The sequence below is a fragment of the Fistularia commersonii genome, chromosome 35 (assembly GCF_037954325.1).
Source record: "Fistularia commersonii isolate RoL2024-O1a breed Wild chromosome 35, RoL_Fcom_v1.0, whole genome shotgun sequence".
NCBI classification, from domain to species: Eukaryota; Metazoa; Chordata; class Actinopteri; order Syngnathiformes; family Fistulariidae; genus Fistularia; species Fistularia commersonii.
Window position 1 is genome coordinate 8,115,705 of NC_141318.1, and position 16,956 is coordinate 8,132,660.

A 16,956-nucleotide genomic window follows, 5' to 3' on the forward strand; every position below is an offset into this window, starting at 1 on the left:
AAAGTCTGGCAGTGACGTTTTATACTCCCTCCCGGTGATTTCTCAACCCCCCCAGCTGTTTGTGATTCTACGTCAAAAACAGCAATTATCACTGAAATGTGAGTGTTTCTTTCATCGCGGAAAAGTCCGTCTCCCTTATGACGGGTTTGTGCACGACGTGCAGTCGTGATATCAGAATTTCCCACAGTCCCTGAAGGCATCATAAGAAGAAGCCCCGCCCCTCTCCTCCCTCCTCTGACGTCACTCCAACGGCTATTTGCATGAAGTGCTGTGGAGCTGCAGCTCAACTCTCCTGCAGAGCGAGTCTACAAGCGGCGCCGTGGAAACAGAGGAGGAGGGCCCTTGGGTTTCACATCGGCGGATCGGGAGCGAGAACAAGGTGTCGGAAGGCACGTCGAGGCAGAAAATAACGCGGGAGAATAACGCTTGTCTTGCGTCGGGTAAAATGGAGCTACCCGCCGCGGGAGAGCACGTCTTTGCAGTGGAGAGCATCGAGAAGAAACGCAGCAGAAAGGTTTGTCACATGTAAATGAGGAGGATTTCTCTCATGAACACTATTGACTGCATGATTCTCCCACCCCCCACCCCCATAAGAGACGATTTCCAAGATGACGGTGCGCGCGGAGTGCAATTTGCTCTGCACAGCAAGGTGACACTAAATACCTCGTTTTTCTGCCTTTTGCAGGGGAGGGTTGAGTATCTGGTCAAGTGGCGTGGATGGTCTCCAAAGTAAGTCACCTTATAGAAGCGTTGCAGTTAATAAACCTGGCATGAACACTTCAAAACAGAGGTGTTTGTGTATGGTCTGTGAGCGTGGGCGCGCATATGGGCGGTTGCGCGTTCTTGCTGCCAGCTTGTGAATGCTTTGCCAGATGATGGATGTGGGTTTACAATGTATGCAGTCCTCAGTGTGCCAGTATGAGGGAGACACGTACATAATTGAACGCCAAGAGTTGAGTGGAGGCTGGGCCGCTGTGTCCTCCTCCCCTCCCCTCCCTCTCCTCTCCTCTCCTCACACCGCTGTGCGTAAAACGCACTCATAGAACACGAGTTACCCGTGCACCACCGGGACACCAAGTGTGTCACGCATGTCTACTGCAGATACACCTAGAGGACATATGGAAAAGGCATGCAAATGTATAACTACTAGCAGGTCGGCTTGGGAGGAGAAAGCATTCTGCAGTCAGTTTTGACAGCTATGTTTTTGATTCTCCATTTCTGAGCAGATACAACACGTGGGAACCAGAGGAGAACATCTTGGACCCAAGGCTGCTTGATGCTTTCCAAGACAGGTGAGCTCTCCGCTCGACAAGGCGACGTTACCGGCGGCTGGTAACGCAGATACAACTGACAGGGATCCACCGAAACAGGTTTCCAATTCCCCGCATTTGCGCTTACTGATCACAACACCGTGGCTTTTCCGTTGTTTATGTGCCGAGCTGGACCTACGCTGCCTGCGCACACGAGAAAATTTGAATTCATCCACGATAACAGTCCGTCAACACGTTACCGCCGTTTAAAATGTAGCCGTTAGGCACCCTGCTTAGTCACAAGGTTTGGATTAGGAGTGAAACTGCTGGAAAGGTCAACTTCAGGTCAGACATGTCAGAGCACAACAGTGACACGTCGCTGGGCCTCTACCAGCAGCTTGTCACTTGAGTTTTGCAAGTGTCAGCATCGAGGTGACTTGATTGAGTTCTTGCTTCCGCATTTATCCAACACGCTGTCATCTCATTGCCGAACCTACAATTGCACCATTAAAATTCAAATTCTTATCATAAAAGGTTTCAAAATTGAAATCTTGAATTGTGGTTATCAAAACTCTTAGCTTTTAAAAGATCTTTTTTTAATGACAAAACAAAAAGTAGCTCTTTCATTTAACACTCATCTCAAAGTTTTGAATTAATTTATGTGCTACTAACATGTTTTGCTAGTCTGTGAGCAGGATAAGCAGTATAGATGAATGAATAAATGCACTTATGGGTCACTGTAAGGAAGTAGTGTCAAAATAGTCAAGTCAACCTGAATCAATTGGTTTGTGGGCGGAGCTTTAATGAATCATTGATTACTGGTCCACTCACTAAGTAAACAAAATGAACCAGTGACTGTTATGCTATGACACTCAAATAGAACAGCATGAACATTCATCACTATTTGCTAACTTTCCATAGACCCGTTCATCAATCAACCAATTTTTTGCCAAAGAAAATGATCAGTAATTCAGTTGTTTGTTTTCCTGTTCTGGACAAATTCAACTTTCACAAAGTGTTGAAGTTTATTCAATTCAAAAAGCCTTGACAGTCCTTTACTTCACTTTAATTTGAGGTTCGTCTTGCCCTTTTTTTTAAACAACCAAGCAGTATCACGTGCTTATATGTGAGATTCGTGGTCTCATAAGAGATGCAAGGCAGAGTAACTTTCACATTGTTTTTTTTTTTTCCAAACTAATGGCCAGCATTATTACTAGTTAGTTAAAATTTGCAGTTCATAAATGTTTCAAGACTGATATACATTTAAGTCTTAATATTCATTCATTCATTCATTATCTATACTGCTGGGGGAGCTGGATCACCCTGCACCGTTCGCCAGTCGATCACAGGACCACATATACAGACATATTTCCATTCGCTTCCTTATTTACGTGTCTGGGGACATCGAGTGTGGTTTTACCTGAAAAAGTTCAACTTCCTATTTCAGTTAAGTATTCGTTAGAATGTGTGCATGAAATGTTTTCCATGTACCTTTATTTAAGCTACAGGTGACAACAGTAGTGAGCCATAAGTGTAATTTTACATTTGCAGATCCTCATTGGAGAAATAGGGTGGACTTGTCATCAGAGTGTGAAGACAACTAGTCTGCATAGTGAACTTAAAACATCTAAGAGATGTAACGAAAAGAAAATCAATTTTCTATGATCAATGGGGTACGATACTGTGGGGTACACATCTGTCCTCGCCGGCACCAAATTACTTAAAAGGCGAGAGGAAATGAAGATTATCTTAACCAGGGACCTAAGCGGTAGAACAGTAATTGTTAAAATTCGGAAATCCAGACAAGTTCACAAGGTTTTTTTTTTTTCAATTTAATCTACAGACTTCCCAGGAGAGACCAGTCCACGTAAAAAGCTCCACAATGTTGAAATCGGCTACATGGTTAATTGCTAAATTGTACGTTGAGTGACTGACCAGACAGTGTCGCTTTGGGGGGGGAGGGGGCTGTAATTGAATATCTTAAATGCATGTTGAGTTAAACTGTCTCTGGTTTTTGTCTTCGCCTCACTCAGTAACCTCTCAGGTGCAGTTCACGCATTCAGACTAAACATCACATTCACTCTGCGCCTGTTTTTGCAATCACCTCTCCCTTATTCTCACTAAAGGGGAGAGATTTTATTGAAACTAATTGCATGTCTCTCCAGGGAGCCAAATCGTCTGAATGCCAGGCTATGAAAATACACCGAGTCGTCACTGTAATTAGATGTGAGGGGGGTGGTCGGAGGAGGGGACTGACATCACTCCTGTCTGCGGTATTGAGTTACTGTCTTAGACAGACCTGTGTGGGGAGTGAGAAAAGCCAAGGAAAGTCCAAGAGGGGCCTGCCATGTCTCTTCTTCTTCTCTGCAGCCATTAGGACCAAAATGTAATGTTATTCTGGAACAAAGAAGGCTCATTCGGAGCCAGTGTTTAGGTTTTTAGTGGCGACGAGTCAGCATCATAAATGGGCTTGAAATATCATGCATGTTAGAACGGAACTGAAAACCCGATTTTACTCCTTCAATCTGTTTAGAATCAGTTTTGCTTTCCATTTAAACATCGGTAACTCAAGATCAACTTGAGTCAGTAACACAGGCTCAGTGTTACTTAATTCACCCTAAGGAGGACATCCCTGACAACCTGACACCCGCAACTCATCTCAGTGAGGTGGTTTCACTAACCGGTTGTTGTTCTCCTCTCCTACAGAGAACGTCAAGAGCAGCTGATGGGATATCGAAAGAGAGGTCCCAAGCCCAAGCACCTTCTGGTTCAGGTAAGAAGATGAAGTGAAAATGAAGACTCACCACAGGGATTTTCTCCCAGTGCCTGGAAGCATTCGGAAAAATATAGCCTTTGTAAAGGTGTGGAAAATCACACAAGCCGCTGCCGATAAATACATGTACGATTCCATTTTCGGGTATGGGGGAACACCCCTCAGAAGACATATGCAGGGAGTGGACAGAATTTACGCTTTACAAAACACAGATTATGTCAGCACTCTGCTGACATAATAAAAGGAATAATAATAAGAGAAAAAAAAACAGGCTCTGTTTGAATCTGGAAATGTACCAGAGCTTTTAGTGATGATCTTAGACAGATGTTTTCTCAAACCAAAATGATAACCTACTTCCTTCGTAGCTCAAGCTTAGATGCATCTTATAGGGAGGATGACTTAGGCTAAATGTGTCTTTATGTTTTCTCATAAATTATCTTTGATTCCTTGGACCCAGTGTGCTGTATGTTTTAGGTCCTGCATGTCCCATCGTAAAATAGAGAGTCATTCTGTCGGTCCCTCCCTTTCGAGAAAATACCTTTCATATTCAACACCTCTTGTGTAATTGAGGCCCGCTGTTTCACATCTATCTAAATTCTAAAAGATTGCGTTTCACATTTTCCCACCGTAAAGTATATTGTACATATTTCAAACAGCTGACTAAAGAGGTAAGATGTAATGAAATATTGAGTACATACAGTAAGATAGGTCTGATCTGGTGAAAAGAAACCCACAGTGCCAGCAAAGTGACAGACTTGTACATTAGGCACATCCCTCACCGGTCCAACAAGGGTGTGGCGGGGAGTAGCTTTTGTTCATCTCAGGAGGGTGTAAGTGGTAACACATGGGATAAAGTCAATGACTGTGACACAAATCAGCCGGTGACATTCACCTGAGGTGAGGTCACGGGCCCGGGAAGCTCTTTGAAATATCACTCTGATGAACATGTGGCCAGCCGAAAGGGCTGTGGCCAAACAGCGGGCAGACTGTGGGAACGTGGAGGTGGCCCCTGGAATGAAGTTTGCAGAGGAGCCCCTGCACACATTCCAAGCGGGTCCTTCAGTGAAACGCGGCATTCTGAGCGAAGCCCGGCTTTTTATTTAATATGAATTGGATACATGGCTGAGTATAGTTTTATCATTTATCAAAACCCCGTCTCCCTTTATTTAGAACACCGGAGAAATCAGCGTTTACATTTCAGACGAGTCCCGTAATTTCCAGACGATAAGCCACGACTTTTTTCACTTAAACAAGATGCGGCTAATATATGGATTTTTTTAGGGGGGAGCTAACAAGCTTCACGCCGCTAAAACATTTATCCTCGTCACATCGGACTAATGAAATGACCGGGAAATTCTGAGTCCGTTCAACTCCGACACCGAAGAAGACAACTGAAGGTTTTAGTGCGCAGGAGGAAGCCCAAGATAGCGGATGGACAATAGTCTGGAAATTACGGTAAATCTATATTTGAACCTTGCCGTCTCTTGCCGTTACAGGTCCCGTCTTTCGCCCGGAGATCCAGCATTCTGGCCGACCTTCACGAGGTATCCCTGGAAGAGGACGGCTGCCAGAAGAACAGCTCTATTCAGATGTTACGTCCACAGAGCCAGCAGTACCAGCTAAACAGCAAGAAGCACCACCAGTACCAGCCACAGAGCAGGGAGCGCGAAGCTGAGCAGCAGACCAACGGCAAAAAGTTCTACTACCAGCTCAACAGCAAGAAACACCACCACTACCAGCCCGGCCTCAAGATGCCCGAGCCTATATTTGCTAAGCCGAGAGAGGTTAAAGCTTCAGAGATCTCAAATAAGGGCTACAATCTCCCCCCTGTGCTGCAGCAAAAATGGGTCCGGGACAAGGACTCGGGATGCCTGACCAAAGTAAAGGACATCACCATGGAGCTAAAGAAGCTGCCGGCAGATCTCAACGGTCATAAAGAGCCACAGAAGGAGAAACCCAAGGAGGATTCTGCGCCACAGACCAATGGCGTCAGTGGAAGTAAGTTAAAGATTGTCAAAAACAAAAACAAGAACGGGCGGATTGTAATTGTCATGAGCAAATACATGGAAAATGGGATGCAGGCAGCTAAGATCAAAAACGGGGAATCTCAGACAGCGGACCAGACACCCCAAGGAATGGACAATAGTGCTGAAAAGCACTTGCAAAAAATGAAGCTTGTCAAAAAGCTCGGCCTCATGAATGGATTTGCAAAAAACCCCAAAGACAATCCGTCACTTACCAGCTCTGGATTTACAGAAGATAATGCCGAGGAAAAGGAACGGTCCCCGAAAGCGGAGCAAATCGTGACAGAGCAGGATAAACACATTGAGGTGAGGGGTCAGGAGCCGCTTCCAGCAGATCAGCCTTTACAATTGACGACCGAACCTAATCCGGTCTCCCTGCCTCTGGACAAGGAGGCGCACTCCTTCGCTGACAAAAAAGAGAGCCAAGGTGGACCCCAAAGACTAAAACGTCACCTCTCCGACGGTGGTGAAGAGCACGGGAGTACTAAGAGGTTCGCGAGCTCCCCCGACGCGACATCTTCACCCGCCCAAAGTATCAGCATCGACCAAAACGGCTCCCAGGTTCCCCTCGGAATGCGAGACTGTGTGTACTCGGATCAGGAGGAACCCATTGACTTGAGTATGGTGAAGTCCAGGCCTAAAGCCGGCGTTCCCACCATCACCCAGACAGAAACACACACACAGCTTGACACCAGCACACAGGACGAACCCCCCCCGCAGGCTGAAACACCAAATCAGACGGACACGCAAGTAAAAACTCCGCTTCAGACTGAAATGCAAGAAGCTGCAAATGAGGAGAAAGCCGATTCGTTGTCCGTCTCTGCCCAGGAAAAGAGAAAACTGGAGACGTTTCCGTCTTTTCAGCCTTTCCTCGGAAACATAGTCATCACAGACATTACTACAAACTGCCTCACTGTCACATTCAAGGAATACGTGGCAGTGTAAGGACTGGCGAACAGCTGTATAAATGTACATCAAATATATTTGTATTTTCAGATGCTTGAATGTACAAACAGAATCTTGATGTTTTCTTTTTGAATAGCTAAGGAAAGAGGATCTTTTATTGAATTATTTGCATATTTCTTCTCATAAGCTCTACCTGTTGTCATGTCTGGAGATTTTTAATCACATGCAGTATCTAATTGCTGCTATTTCCAACGTAGTTTGAAAAACGTACTTAGATTTAAAAAAAAAAATGCTGGAACTTAAATTGAAGATGCACTTACTTGTAAATATACTTACCTTTTCTATGGATGTTATTTGATTTATACGCTCAACTGTCTCCATTCTCTGATATTGTTAAAACAAATGCAGGCTTTATGGAGACTTGTCAGGAAGACAAATTATATTGGAACAAGGTAAATTACACTGTGTGTGTGTGTGTGTGTGTGTGTGTGTGTGTGTGTGTGTGTGTGTGTGTGTGTGTGTGTGTGTGTGTGTGTGTACAAGAACACACAAAGCTGTGAATGCCAGTGTATGTTTGAACAAACAGATTTAAAGAAGAATGCGAGCTGCTTGGACAGATTATGCCAGTCGGCATGCTTAAACAAGCAGATAAAGGAAAATAAAGCACCTTTCTGTCAATTAATGTAACTTGCATTGATGAGGAGGATGGTGTGTTTCTAAATGAAAGATTATTAATGTTTAATGTTTGATATTTGCTGTTATTATTTAGTCTGAGCACAAGCCACCGCGAAAAACCTTGTGACAACCATGTGACCGCGTTTTATGTTTTACAGCCACCCTGTGACGCCAAAAAGAACATCTTACAATTGAATAATATCAGTCACAAATCTGTGTTAACACCAATTGAGCTGTGTAATCTAACAGATTAGTACCACCAGCTGGGTGATCCGTCATTCAACTTTTCCTGCTCTGTGCAGCCGTCCACATGTGCATACCAGGCTCCATGCATACCAGAGTTTTCCTAAGCTAATAGAGGGACAGGGCGACATTATTCAACACTCTGGGGAATCCAGTTGGGAATTTAAAGCATTGTAAAAGCACATGTTTTCTGTTTTTTATCATAATCAGCCTACCTGTTCTCTTGTGTCTTAAATCCACACCTCCTAATGTGTCATAGTTGAAATAAACCCATTCCAGCACCGTGTGATCTTGAGTACTCCGAGGTGCATTTGTACTGCTCCATGAGCCTGTTGACTGATGCACTCTGGGTGTTTGTGTGCAGACCATGTGAAGGCTTCCCATGATGCATTTTGCAATAATAAAGTTGTTTGCGAGTGGTACTTGATCATGCGTGTGACGTGTTTCTTCTAAGCGATCCCACAGCAGTCATGGAATAGTCAGGAATGAAACCTGGTTTCTGATATTCTTTGTTTTAAGCGATCTAATTTCCGCACAGAGAACCAAATGACTATAACGTGTTCCAGCTACAATAATGCCCTTCAGTATTTGGCATCAGACGTTGTTTAAGTCTGTGTTTTAAGGGTGTGTCGTTGTTTTCAAATTGCTCATCATCTGACTATACCTGCGATGTGTGCAATATATATATCTATATCTATATATAGATATAGATATGACATTCATTTGCAGCTGTTCGGATAAACACCGCTACCTTGCTGAGAGACGCACGACCGCGGGAGATCTGCACAAACTGGCACCAATGCATCCAGTGTTACATCGAGGTTGTGGCACCGTTTCCCGTTTCATCCGCTCAGCTGCTCTCCAATATAACCGACGGGCTCTTTAATGCAAAGATGAGAGAGAGCGCGGCAGCCTCCCTTGCCTCCCATAAACCCCCTCCGTGCAATGCATTTATAAGCCTTTCGACGCACGCATGTTTCACGTATGATCGACGTGCGCCGACGCCGCGAACACTTGACGCAGAGCGAATCGAAGGCAGTCCTCGACCATTTCCTCCGCCGCAGCCCGCAAACCGGGCTGCTTTCTTTACGCGCGAATGTGAAGAACGACATAGAAAATGGCTGTCCTCTCTCTGCCCCATCCACTTTCTTTTCAAATCGCGTGTCTCTCCCTCAACCCCCCCCCCCTCCTTTCTCTCCGTCTCCCCTCGCTGCCACCCGATCGTAGTTGCATCTCTTTTTTTTTTTTTTCCAAACCGAAGATGCCGCGGCCACTAAACCCCGTTACCATGAGGCGTCATGGCGCGGTTAACTGCAAAACATGCGCGCAAATGATATGACCGGGGCCGCCAAAGCAGGAGGAACACGGTGCAATAACATGTCTTTTGGTTCCACCCTCCTCTTCCTCTTCCTCATATCTGCCCAATGTGTGCCTGCATGACTGAGTCGGGCCTGCAGATGTTCTCTCTCTATCTGCCGGGAAACAAGCCGCTGCGCCACGAAGCGCCCGCAACCTCCGGTAAGATTCCAGGAACGAATGTGCCGGTGCTTTTGGGAGAAGTTCGCGAAGGCATATAGTCCACTGTGCACTGGCACAATTCTCTAAAGGCTTGTAGTTATTTCAAATACACGCAGAAATGGGAAAGCTTGGGCCTGGTGCGGATTTAATATTTATACACGAATCTACACCCTTTCCGCATAAACAGATTCGGGAAGTGCTCTTTTAAAATACAAGGAATTCGAAAATGCCCAAGGCACACTATGCACCTGAATATATCCTGAGGTACAGGCCCGTGTATCTTTTGTAATCATTTTTACTTGGAAAAAAAACGCCTGAAACCAACCTCTGGTCGGCTCAGCTAAAAATATATATTTGTCGAAGGAGAAAGCAGATGGAAATAAGGCTCCTGCGGATCTGTCTAAGACGTGGAATAATGTGTTTGGAAAATTAAAGAGAAATGAATGAACGCCAGCCTCCGTGTGATTCTGTAAACCGGTGCAATTGTCCTTTAACGCGGGCCTTCGGCGGCTTTTTACTCGCCTGGCCGTTTGCTTTGGTTGAGTTACTGCCCGCAAAACTGCGCGCACACATGCACGGAGACAAATACGCAGACGGATGCGTTGAAATCCACTCTGTTTGCCCCGAGAAACCTCGACAGCGGCGCGCATCACCTGTCTTACATTATAATTGACTTCCATTGCTGACTAGAATAGTTCAATTCTATTTTGTGCGGTCGCTTGTAACGAAAGAAAGGCGCGTAGAAATAGCGGAGCACGACTTTTTTCCACGACTATTGACGGCGCGTCGGATTTCGGCGGAGTGACGCGCGTCGCCCGCGTCGCGCCGGAATATGTGGCCAGGTCCGCGGAGGTTCTTGCGTGGTTCCCCGGGATCCCGCGTCTTGCCCGGATACAAGCCGACCAATGGTGTCGTTATCGGCGGTGGCGGTGATGCACTGCAGGCGCGTCGAGACCAATCGCATCCCTCCAGCGATTGCGCTCCTCTGCGCGGTCGTGTCGGCCCACGCACGACCCGCCGAGCCCAGAGGACCTCCCGCGGCTCCGAGAAAGGGAATATCACGGATGCGCGTCAGGGACGCAAAGACGCCGGTCAAAATCGGCCTGCCATCAACCGCATGTTGGTGTCGCTTGTAAGAAAACAACAGTGCTTCAAGTTTGGCTCGTTAAATTATTGTGACGGTGTAGTTGACATTTTTGATACCTAAAATCTAAGGGGGAAACGGCCGCATGTCAATTGAAGTCGTGTTATAATTAATTTCCTCACGGTTTTAGCCAAGAAGAAGTCCAAGATAAATTCGACAGGCCGGAAAGCAGGGCCTGTGAAGTAAGCGTGAAAAGCTGGACGTGATACAACGAAAGGAATGTAATATTAATTCAGGACCATTTCATGCGCTCTCTGAGAATCACAGTAATCCAATTTGACTGGGCTCTTTGGTTCATCTAATGCATATATTTAAAAATTCACTTTTCAAATATTCCCCCATAGAGCCAATCAATTTAATTTTGATATTCGGGTTCGCTTTTGCAACAGTCGCGCATTTCATCGAAATGTTTGCCATGCGCCCGCAGTGCTTCCGATGGCGTGACATAAGGATTAATTCGGTCTGAGACAGTGTGCGCTCAAAGAATTATTTGTCCGCATTAAAGGTGTAATTTTAACGCAGGTGAAAATTCTTCGTTTTGGAAGAAAATTTTGAAAAAATTAACTGTCAGGTTAGATTGAGATCCACCCGCGCTTCCTCGACTCGTTTATCTCCCATTCACTCTTAAATCGCAATTCAAATAAGGAAAACGCCTCTGAGGGTTCGATACCCGCGTCCGTCTTGCTAAAATATAAGAACCCGTTATATGTTCAATAATATTTAAAATACCTCCGAAGTGTCAATTACTTATTGCAGCTATTTTTATGCATGTTTGAAATGTATCAATACGGTTCATGTGTATTTTTACAAGAGCGGGGGTTTGGGCTGCGCACTATGACACGCAAAAAAACCAAACAACCGATGACTGAATATTCATCCCCTTTAAAAGGCAGCGGACAATAAAAAAGCACTATGTTTGGATAAAGAATTGATTTTGTTTTCAAGCTTGGTTGCTGGCCTAAATTCATATGTCCTGGAATTCCAACCTCTGTTATTATTATTGATAGAATTGATATTATACTAAAATGTGACTAAAGGAACACTAAGCTCATAGGATAGATTTTCCCTCTTTAAAGAAATCAAGCTGTTTTAAGGGTTTGAAAAGTCCAAATCCTTTATTTACCTCCCAGGAATTATCTCACCCAAGTGTGATTTGCTGTTGTTTTTTTTATTGTTTGTTTTTTTTTATTGTTTTTTTTTTTTTTTTGCTGACTGCGTCCTGAAAAGCAACTTCCGCTCCATATCACATATGAATGCACATGAAAATGAGAGTATACGAACGGTCTGCTGACTTTCATCGAGTCATCACAACCGTCGAATGCTATAAATATTTTGTAAATTTAAGCCACTCCACGCTTTGCGCCCAGGTAGGGAATTCCCATAGACTGTTATTGCATCCCACTGGGTTATTTTGTAAATTGACCGCTCCGTCGGCCGACATTTCTGCAGACGACAGATCCGAGGAATTAGAAACTCCTCTGAAAAAACAGATGCTCATCATCGACATAAAGTGCGGGGATCGTTTTAGCAATTAGTGGAAAGCTACTGGCCGAAAAAATTCGATGAAACTGCGTTATATTACGACGCCTCCCTGTCCGATGGCGTGTATAAGGAACATTTGATTTGGCCCGACAGGAAGTGGATTGATCGCAAAGCGCAACTTAACAAGGTAAGAGGGCAGAATTGATGCGGACAGGCGACACAACAGTGCGGAGAAAACACAAAGTGTATCAAGCATGTGCCCGAAGCCCATGTAATGTAATGTAATGTAATGTAATGTAATGTAATGTGCCTCATCCGGACGCGTTGACTGTATTTGCCGATGCATTTTGCCGCCGTTGGGCGGACGAATCGAAAATGACTTGTTGGCTACGCTTTTTTTGCATAGAATTGCCGTTTCGTTCACCTCTAACGTTGTGCTCGCCATGTCAACACGGTTAGCATTACCTGGAGCTAAAGTCGTTTGATACAACTCGCGTTAACGACCATCAAAATTTGAGCGCATTGACGGACTCGCCGCCCGTGGAGGAGAGCCACCATTTCGCCCGAGAAAGAATCCACTCACAGCCGCACGCTCCTCCCCTCACTTAGCAACCCGAGCACGTAGCAACGGCTGGACCAATGGCCGTTTCGCTGGAGGTTCCACCGACTGCGGTTTCTTAGCAACGTGGTGAAAAAAATTGCGCTGACGTCTATTCTGCTCGAGAGTATTATGGTCTGTCGGGAATTCAGAGTGGTCGGGACTGGAGAAAAATATCTGCCTTGCTAGCTTAGCAAGCTAACGGTAGGTAGCACTGGAGTAAACATGGAGCTGTCTGCTGTCGGGGAGAGGGTGTTCGCTGCCGAGTCTATCATCAAACGCAGGATTAGGAAGGTATGCGTGAGATGTGCCGCGTTCTTTTCCTTTCACTTGTCACGAAACACAATGCGTATGCATCAACATCGTTCTCTTAATACTACTGTTGCTCCGCAAGCTAACGAAGTCTCCTCTTTCTGATGGCATGCAGGGTCGCATTGAGTACCTCGTGAAATGGAAGGGTTGGTCTCCCAAGTAAGTGGTGCTACGTTGTATCTCGTGTTTTCGTGCGTCTGTCGCGTTGTCGGCGCTGTCTCGGCAGCTGTCGCTAGCTCCGCGCAGCTAGCGAGACAGCCAGATTAACAGGGGTGTACAGCACGATGGAGATCGTAGCGGGCATGCTAGCGCTATGACCAGCCACATCGTGCGTGCCAGCCCCTCGCTTCCTCAATTTAACTTTGCTTTATTTCATAGATACAGCACTTGGGAACCCGAGGAAAATATTTTGGACTCCCGTCTGTTTGCTGCATTTGAGCAAAGGTAAATTGTCTGGACCAGGCCTCATTGGCGGGGACGCCAAATATTGCCGTGTCTTCACATATCGCCGCTGCCCTCGGTGCACTTTGCTCCCCTCAAACCGTGTGTTTACTGTACATGTCACAGGGAGCGGGAAAGGGAGCTCTATGGACCCAAAAAGAGGGGGCCGAAACCGAAAACCTTTCTGCTCAAGGTAATCTAGCCGCATCATGTTTATTCGAAAAGAGTTTTGAATGCGTTCATTGACCCTGGTTAGGAATACGGTCGCGCAATCACGTCCAGTCCACACACGCTACACGATGGTATAAGTGTCGGTACCGCCTCGTTCAAGGCGTCGTTATTCGATTTATGCTCGTCTTCCCATCGAGGCTAATATTTAACATATTCAAAGCATGCTACGTCTCTCCCGCTGTGTATTGCAAGTGTATTCGCTATGAGGAAAGTGTCGACTCCCATGTCAGAGGGTGTTTTCCCCGTGGAATAACTCCCCGCTGCTCTACTGTTAAGCACTTGGGACCATTTGCCCAAACGGCCAAGAGATCGTAACTTTTATGTAAAAGTCATGAGGTCAGATGCAAATTTCTTGTCAATTTGGCGTTAAAGCTCCTAAAACGGAATCTAGATGGTCTGAGTGACAAAGGAGAATCTTTAAAAAAATATATGTATCTATAAAATAAGGGGGGAAAGCCCCTAGTGATAATTGTAGTCCCACTGTTCTCATGCAACCTCAAATGATCTTCATTCACTGCATTACGTGTTCCAGTGTCCCACTGGGGAAGCAAATTAAAGTTACAATATCCTTTCCACCAGACGGTGCGGACAGCAAATGACTAACGGCTGAATTAAGTTCTGTAGCTTTTGCATCGGGTGTCACCGTTTTTTGCGGCGTGAAAAATGTAAAGCTTTAGTTTAGTGTTTTATTGCTGCTCGTTTTCTATGAAAATGGAACACTCCAGCCGGGAAAAGATATATGGTTGATCAGAATTCTATTTAAAAGAAACAAAAAAAAAAAACCAGGAAGTAATGTTTTTCACTTCATAATCGCCCTCTTTTATAATTTTCTAATAGGCTCAGGCCAAAGTTCCTGCCAAAACATATGATTTTCGAAGTGACGCGGTGCGAGGGATGCAGATCACCTATCCTAACCCGGAGCCAGTTGTCACCCCCAGGGCCAGGGAGGGCCTCAGAGCGGTCGTTCCCACCATTTTCCCACCCAGCACGATTAATCGTGGAGAAAGTGTACGTGTTAGGGCGCCGGAACTGTCCCACGAGCTCCATCAGCCCACCCTTCAACAAAGCGGTCCTGCTGGGCTCATTCACATACCCAAAAAGAGGGGACCAAAGCCTAAGCCTCGCTTTAAGGACGGCAGCTCCGAGTCCCACAAGAGGAGAGCAGAGGAGCAGGTGAGCCACAGCCCTCACAAAATGCTCAAGCTCCAAGGTGAAGATAGGCTGGTCAAAGTTTCCCACAGATATCCAGAGAACCATAGCCATAAACCTCACCACCATCATCACCACCACCACCATCATCATCACCACCATACACACAGTCGGGGAACATCCAGCGGAAGCTCCTACAAGCAACTGTACTCAGACTGCAGCCTGCGTCCGCACAGAACAGACACGGATTCACACAGGACTAAGGACAGCTCCAGCTACCTGGCACCCGCACACTTCAAGCATCAGACCAGAATGAGCCAGAGTCGGCCCGCCCATCTCCCGCAGATGGAAAAGCCTTACTTCTTAGACAGGCCCTCGCCAACTCGGCTTGACGACGACCTGGACGAAGTGACGTGGAGGCCGTCTCTCTGCAATGTGGAGAAGGTCCTGGTAACTGACGTGACCACCAACTTCCTTACAGTCACCATAAAAGAGAGCAGCACTTCTAAAGGCTTCTTTAAAGAAAAGAGATGATTGCTTGACCTATTTGTCTATGACATTCTTTGTTTTCCAACTTCAAATCAGAATCATTCTGGTCTTCAGCATAGTGTGAATCAGCAAAGCTGTTTTTTTTTTTGTTTTTTTTTTATGTAATATATAAAGGCAAATTACATAATGTGCATAAGCGTGTATATATTATAAAGCTGGACATCTATTTAATGTATGAACCAAATGAAGTCCATTTCCCATCGTGCACTGGTCACATGAAATGCATGTTTCCTTTGCAGCAGCTGGATACTTTCTGTAGAGAACTTGTAAATTGTACTGTTTTCAAAAAAGTAACGTCCCAGACCTGTTTAAATTGTCACTTTCATTGTCTGGCGGGGCACATGCTGGTAAATTGTGAGTGAGACTCAGATATGGCATCCATTCTACAAATTAAACCTCTAATTTGAATGACTAGATTTGATAAATACCATAATCCTTTCAAAACAGTAAATGTCAAAAAAATAATACTCGAGCACTTTGTGTTTAAAAAGTATTGAGAAATTTGTGTCGCTTTCTAAGACGGTATGTCCCAGTTTACAGCATGCAGATGCAGTTTCTAATGTCATAGCATTTCTAACTTCAAGCTAACTGAATAAATGAATGAGGAACATCTTACTGATTCCCACACATTGTGTATAACTCCATTTCCACTAACATAGTCTATTTTACATTTTCATAGTACCTGGAGCTTTGATGTGACAAGATAGCTGTTGGTGTCAAACTGCTTTTTAGAGGCTTTTCAATAAATCTTGATTTTCTTTTTCCTATTTTGTCGTGATATATTGTCCACTGTGTGTTATTGCCACTAGAAGTCACTTTCATCCAGCGACTATCTCCCCCGCGTATCCTGGAAGGCCCTTTTCCATCGGCGGGTGTTTGGCCAAGTCGTTTCGTTGCGGGGTCAACAGGTGGAACTGATCTAATTCATCGCGGGAGCCGTTCGGGATGCGTCGGAGTTTTCGTAGCCCCCGCATGTGTCATACGAGCAGGGGAACTGAACTAACGAAACCAAGGCAGAACGCGGGTTATTCATGAATTTAAAGCAAAATTATACAAGTGGTGCGGGCAGGCCTGTGGATCGGCTGGCAGGGTCTGCGCGTAATGAATTTTGCAGAAACATATTTCCGTCAAGGCCTCTGGGGCGGCGTCCAAAAACCTTTCGGGGGGCCCGTTGTTGCGTTGGTATTCTAGTAGTTTCGATTTGCGGGCCATGTCAAGCTACGCGCTTCTGTGGGAATTGTGCAGCCGTCATAGCGGCGCAAATCGGTGGGCCGCGGCCAGCCGAGGGCGCCTCGGTCGTCGGCTCCGAAGGCCTCGGTGACCCTTCGATGAGCGCCGACATCTCAACCTCAGGTTAATCCCTCCGTGTTCGGAAAAGAAGGATGAGAATCCAGGCTGGGATGTCGACGGCAACTGGATCAACTTCAATCGAAAAAAAAAAATCAGCCGGGATTTTTGTCTCACCGTGGAATTTGTTTCTGCGTCCGTGTTTTCTTTCGCGTCGACGACGCATGTGGCTATTCGGATTTTTAACAGCAAAGTGAGGAGTCACTGGTTTATTTTTCAACCACCTCAGAGCGACGTCCAACTATCCATCCATCCATCCATCCATCCACCCATCCATCCATCCAGCATCCAGCCGGCGCGCACCAACATTTCCT

General features: G+C 45.6%; 2 protein-coding genes across 3 annotated transcripts; both read left to right on the forward strand.

The window, feature by feature from the left end:
- Nucleotides 1–304: 304 nt before the first annotated feature.
- Nucleotides 305–8,298, forward strand: LOC147214060 (E3 SUMO-protein ligase CBX4-like). 2 transcript variants are annotated; one of them, XM_086142645.1, is made up of 5 exons: nt 305–514; nt 686–729; nt 1,227–1,292; nt 3,957–4,023; nt 5,520–8,298. In XM_086142645.1, the coding sequence occupies exons 1-5, from the start codon at nt 446–448 to the stop codon at nt 6,990–6,992; spliced, it is 1,719 nt and encodes a 572-aa protein (XP_085998771.1). In that variant the 5' UTR covers nt 305–445; the 3' UTR covers nt 6,993–8,298. The 2 variants fall into 2 exon arrangements, with proteins under 2 accessions (XP_085998771.1, XP_085998772.1); XM_086142646.1 differs by lacking the exons at nt 305–514; nt 686–729; nt 1,227–1,292 and adding an exon at nt 1,327–1,493.
- A 4,445-nt stretch (nt 8,299–12,743) lies between these two features.
- On the forward strand, nt 12,744–16,073 carry cbx8b (chromobox homolog 8b). Its single transcript, XM_086142699.1, has 5 exons — nt 12,744–12,907; nt 13,041–13,084; nt 13,304–13,369; nt 13,493–13,559; nt 14,435–16,073. Exons 1-5 carry the CDS (start codon nt 12,839–12,841, stop codon nt 15,278–15,280), a joined length of 1,092 nt encoding a protein of 363 aa, XP_085998825.1. The 5' UTR covers nt 12,744–12,838; the 3' UTR covers nt 15,281–16,073.
- The last annotated feature ends 883 nt before the right edge of the window (nt 16,074–16,956 follow it).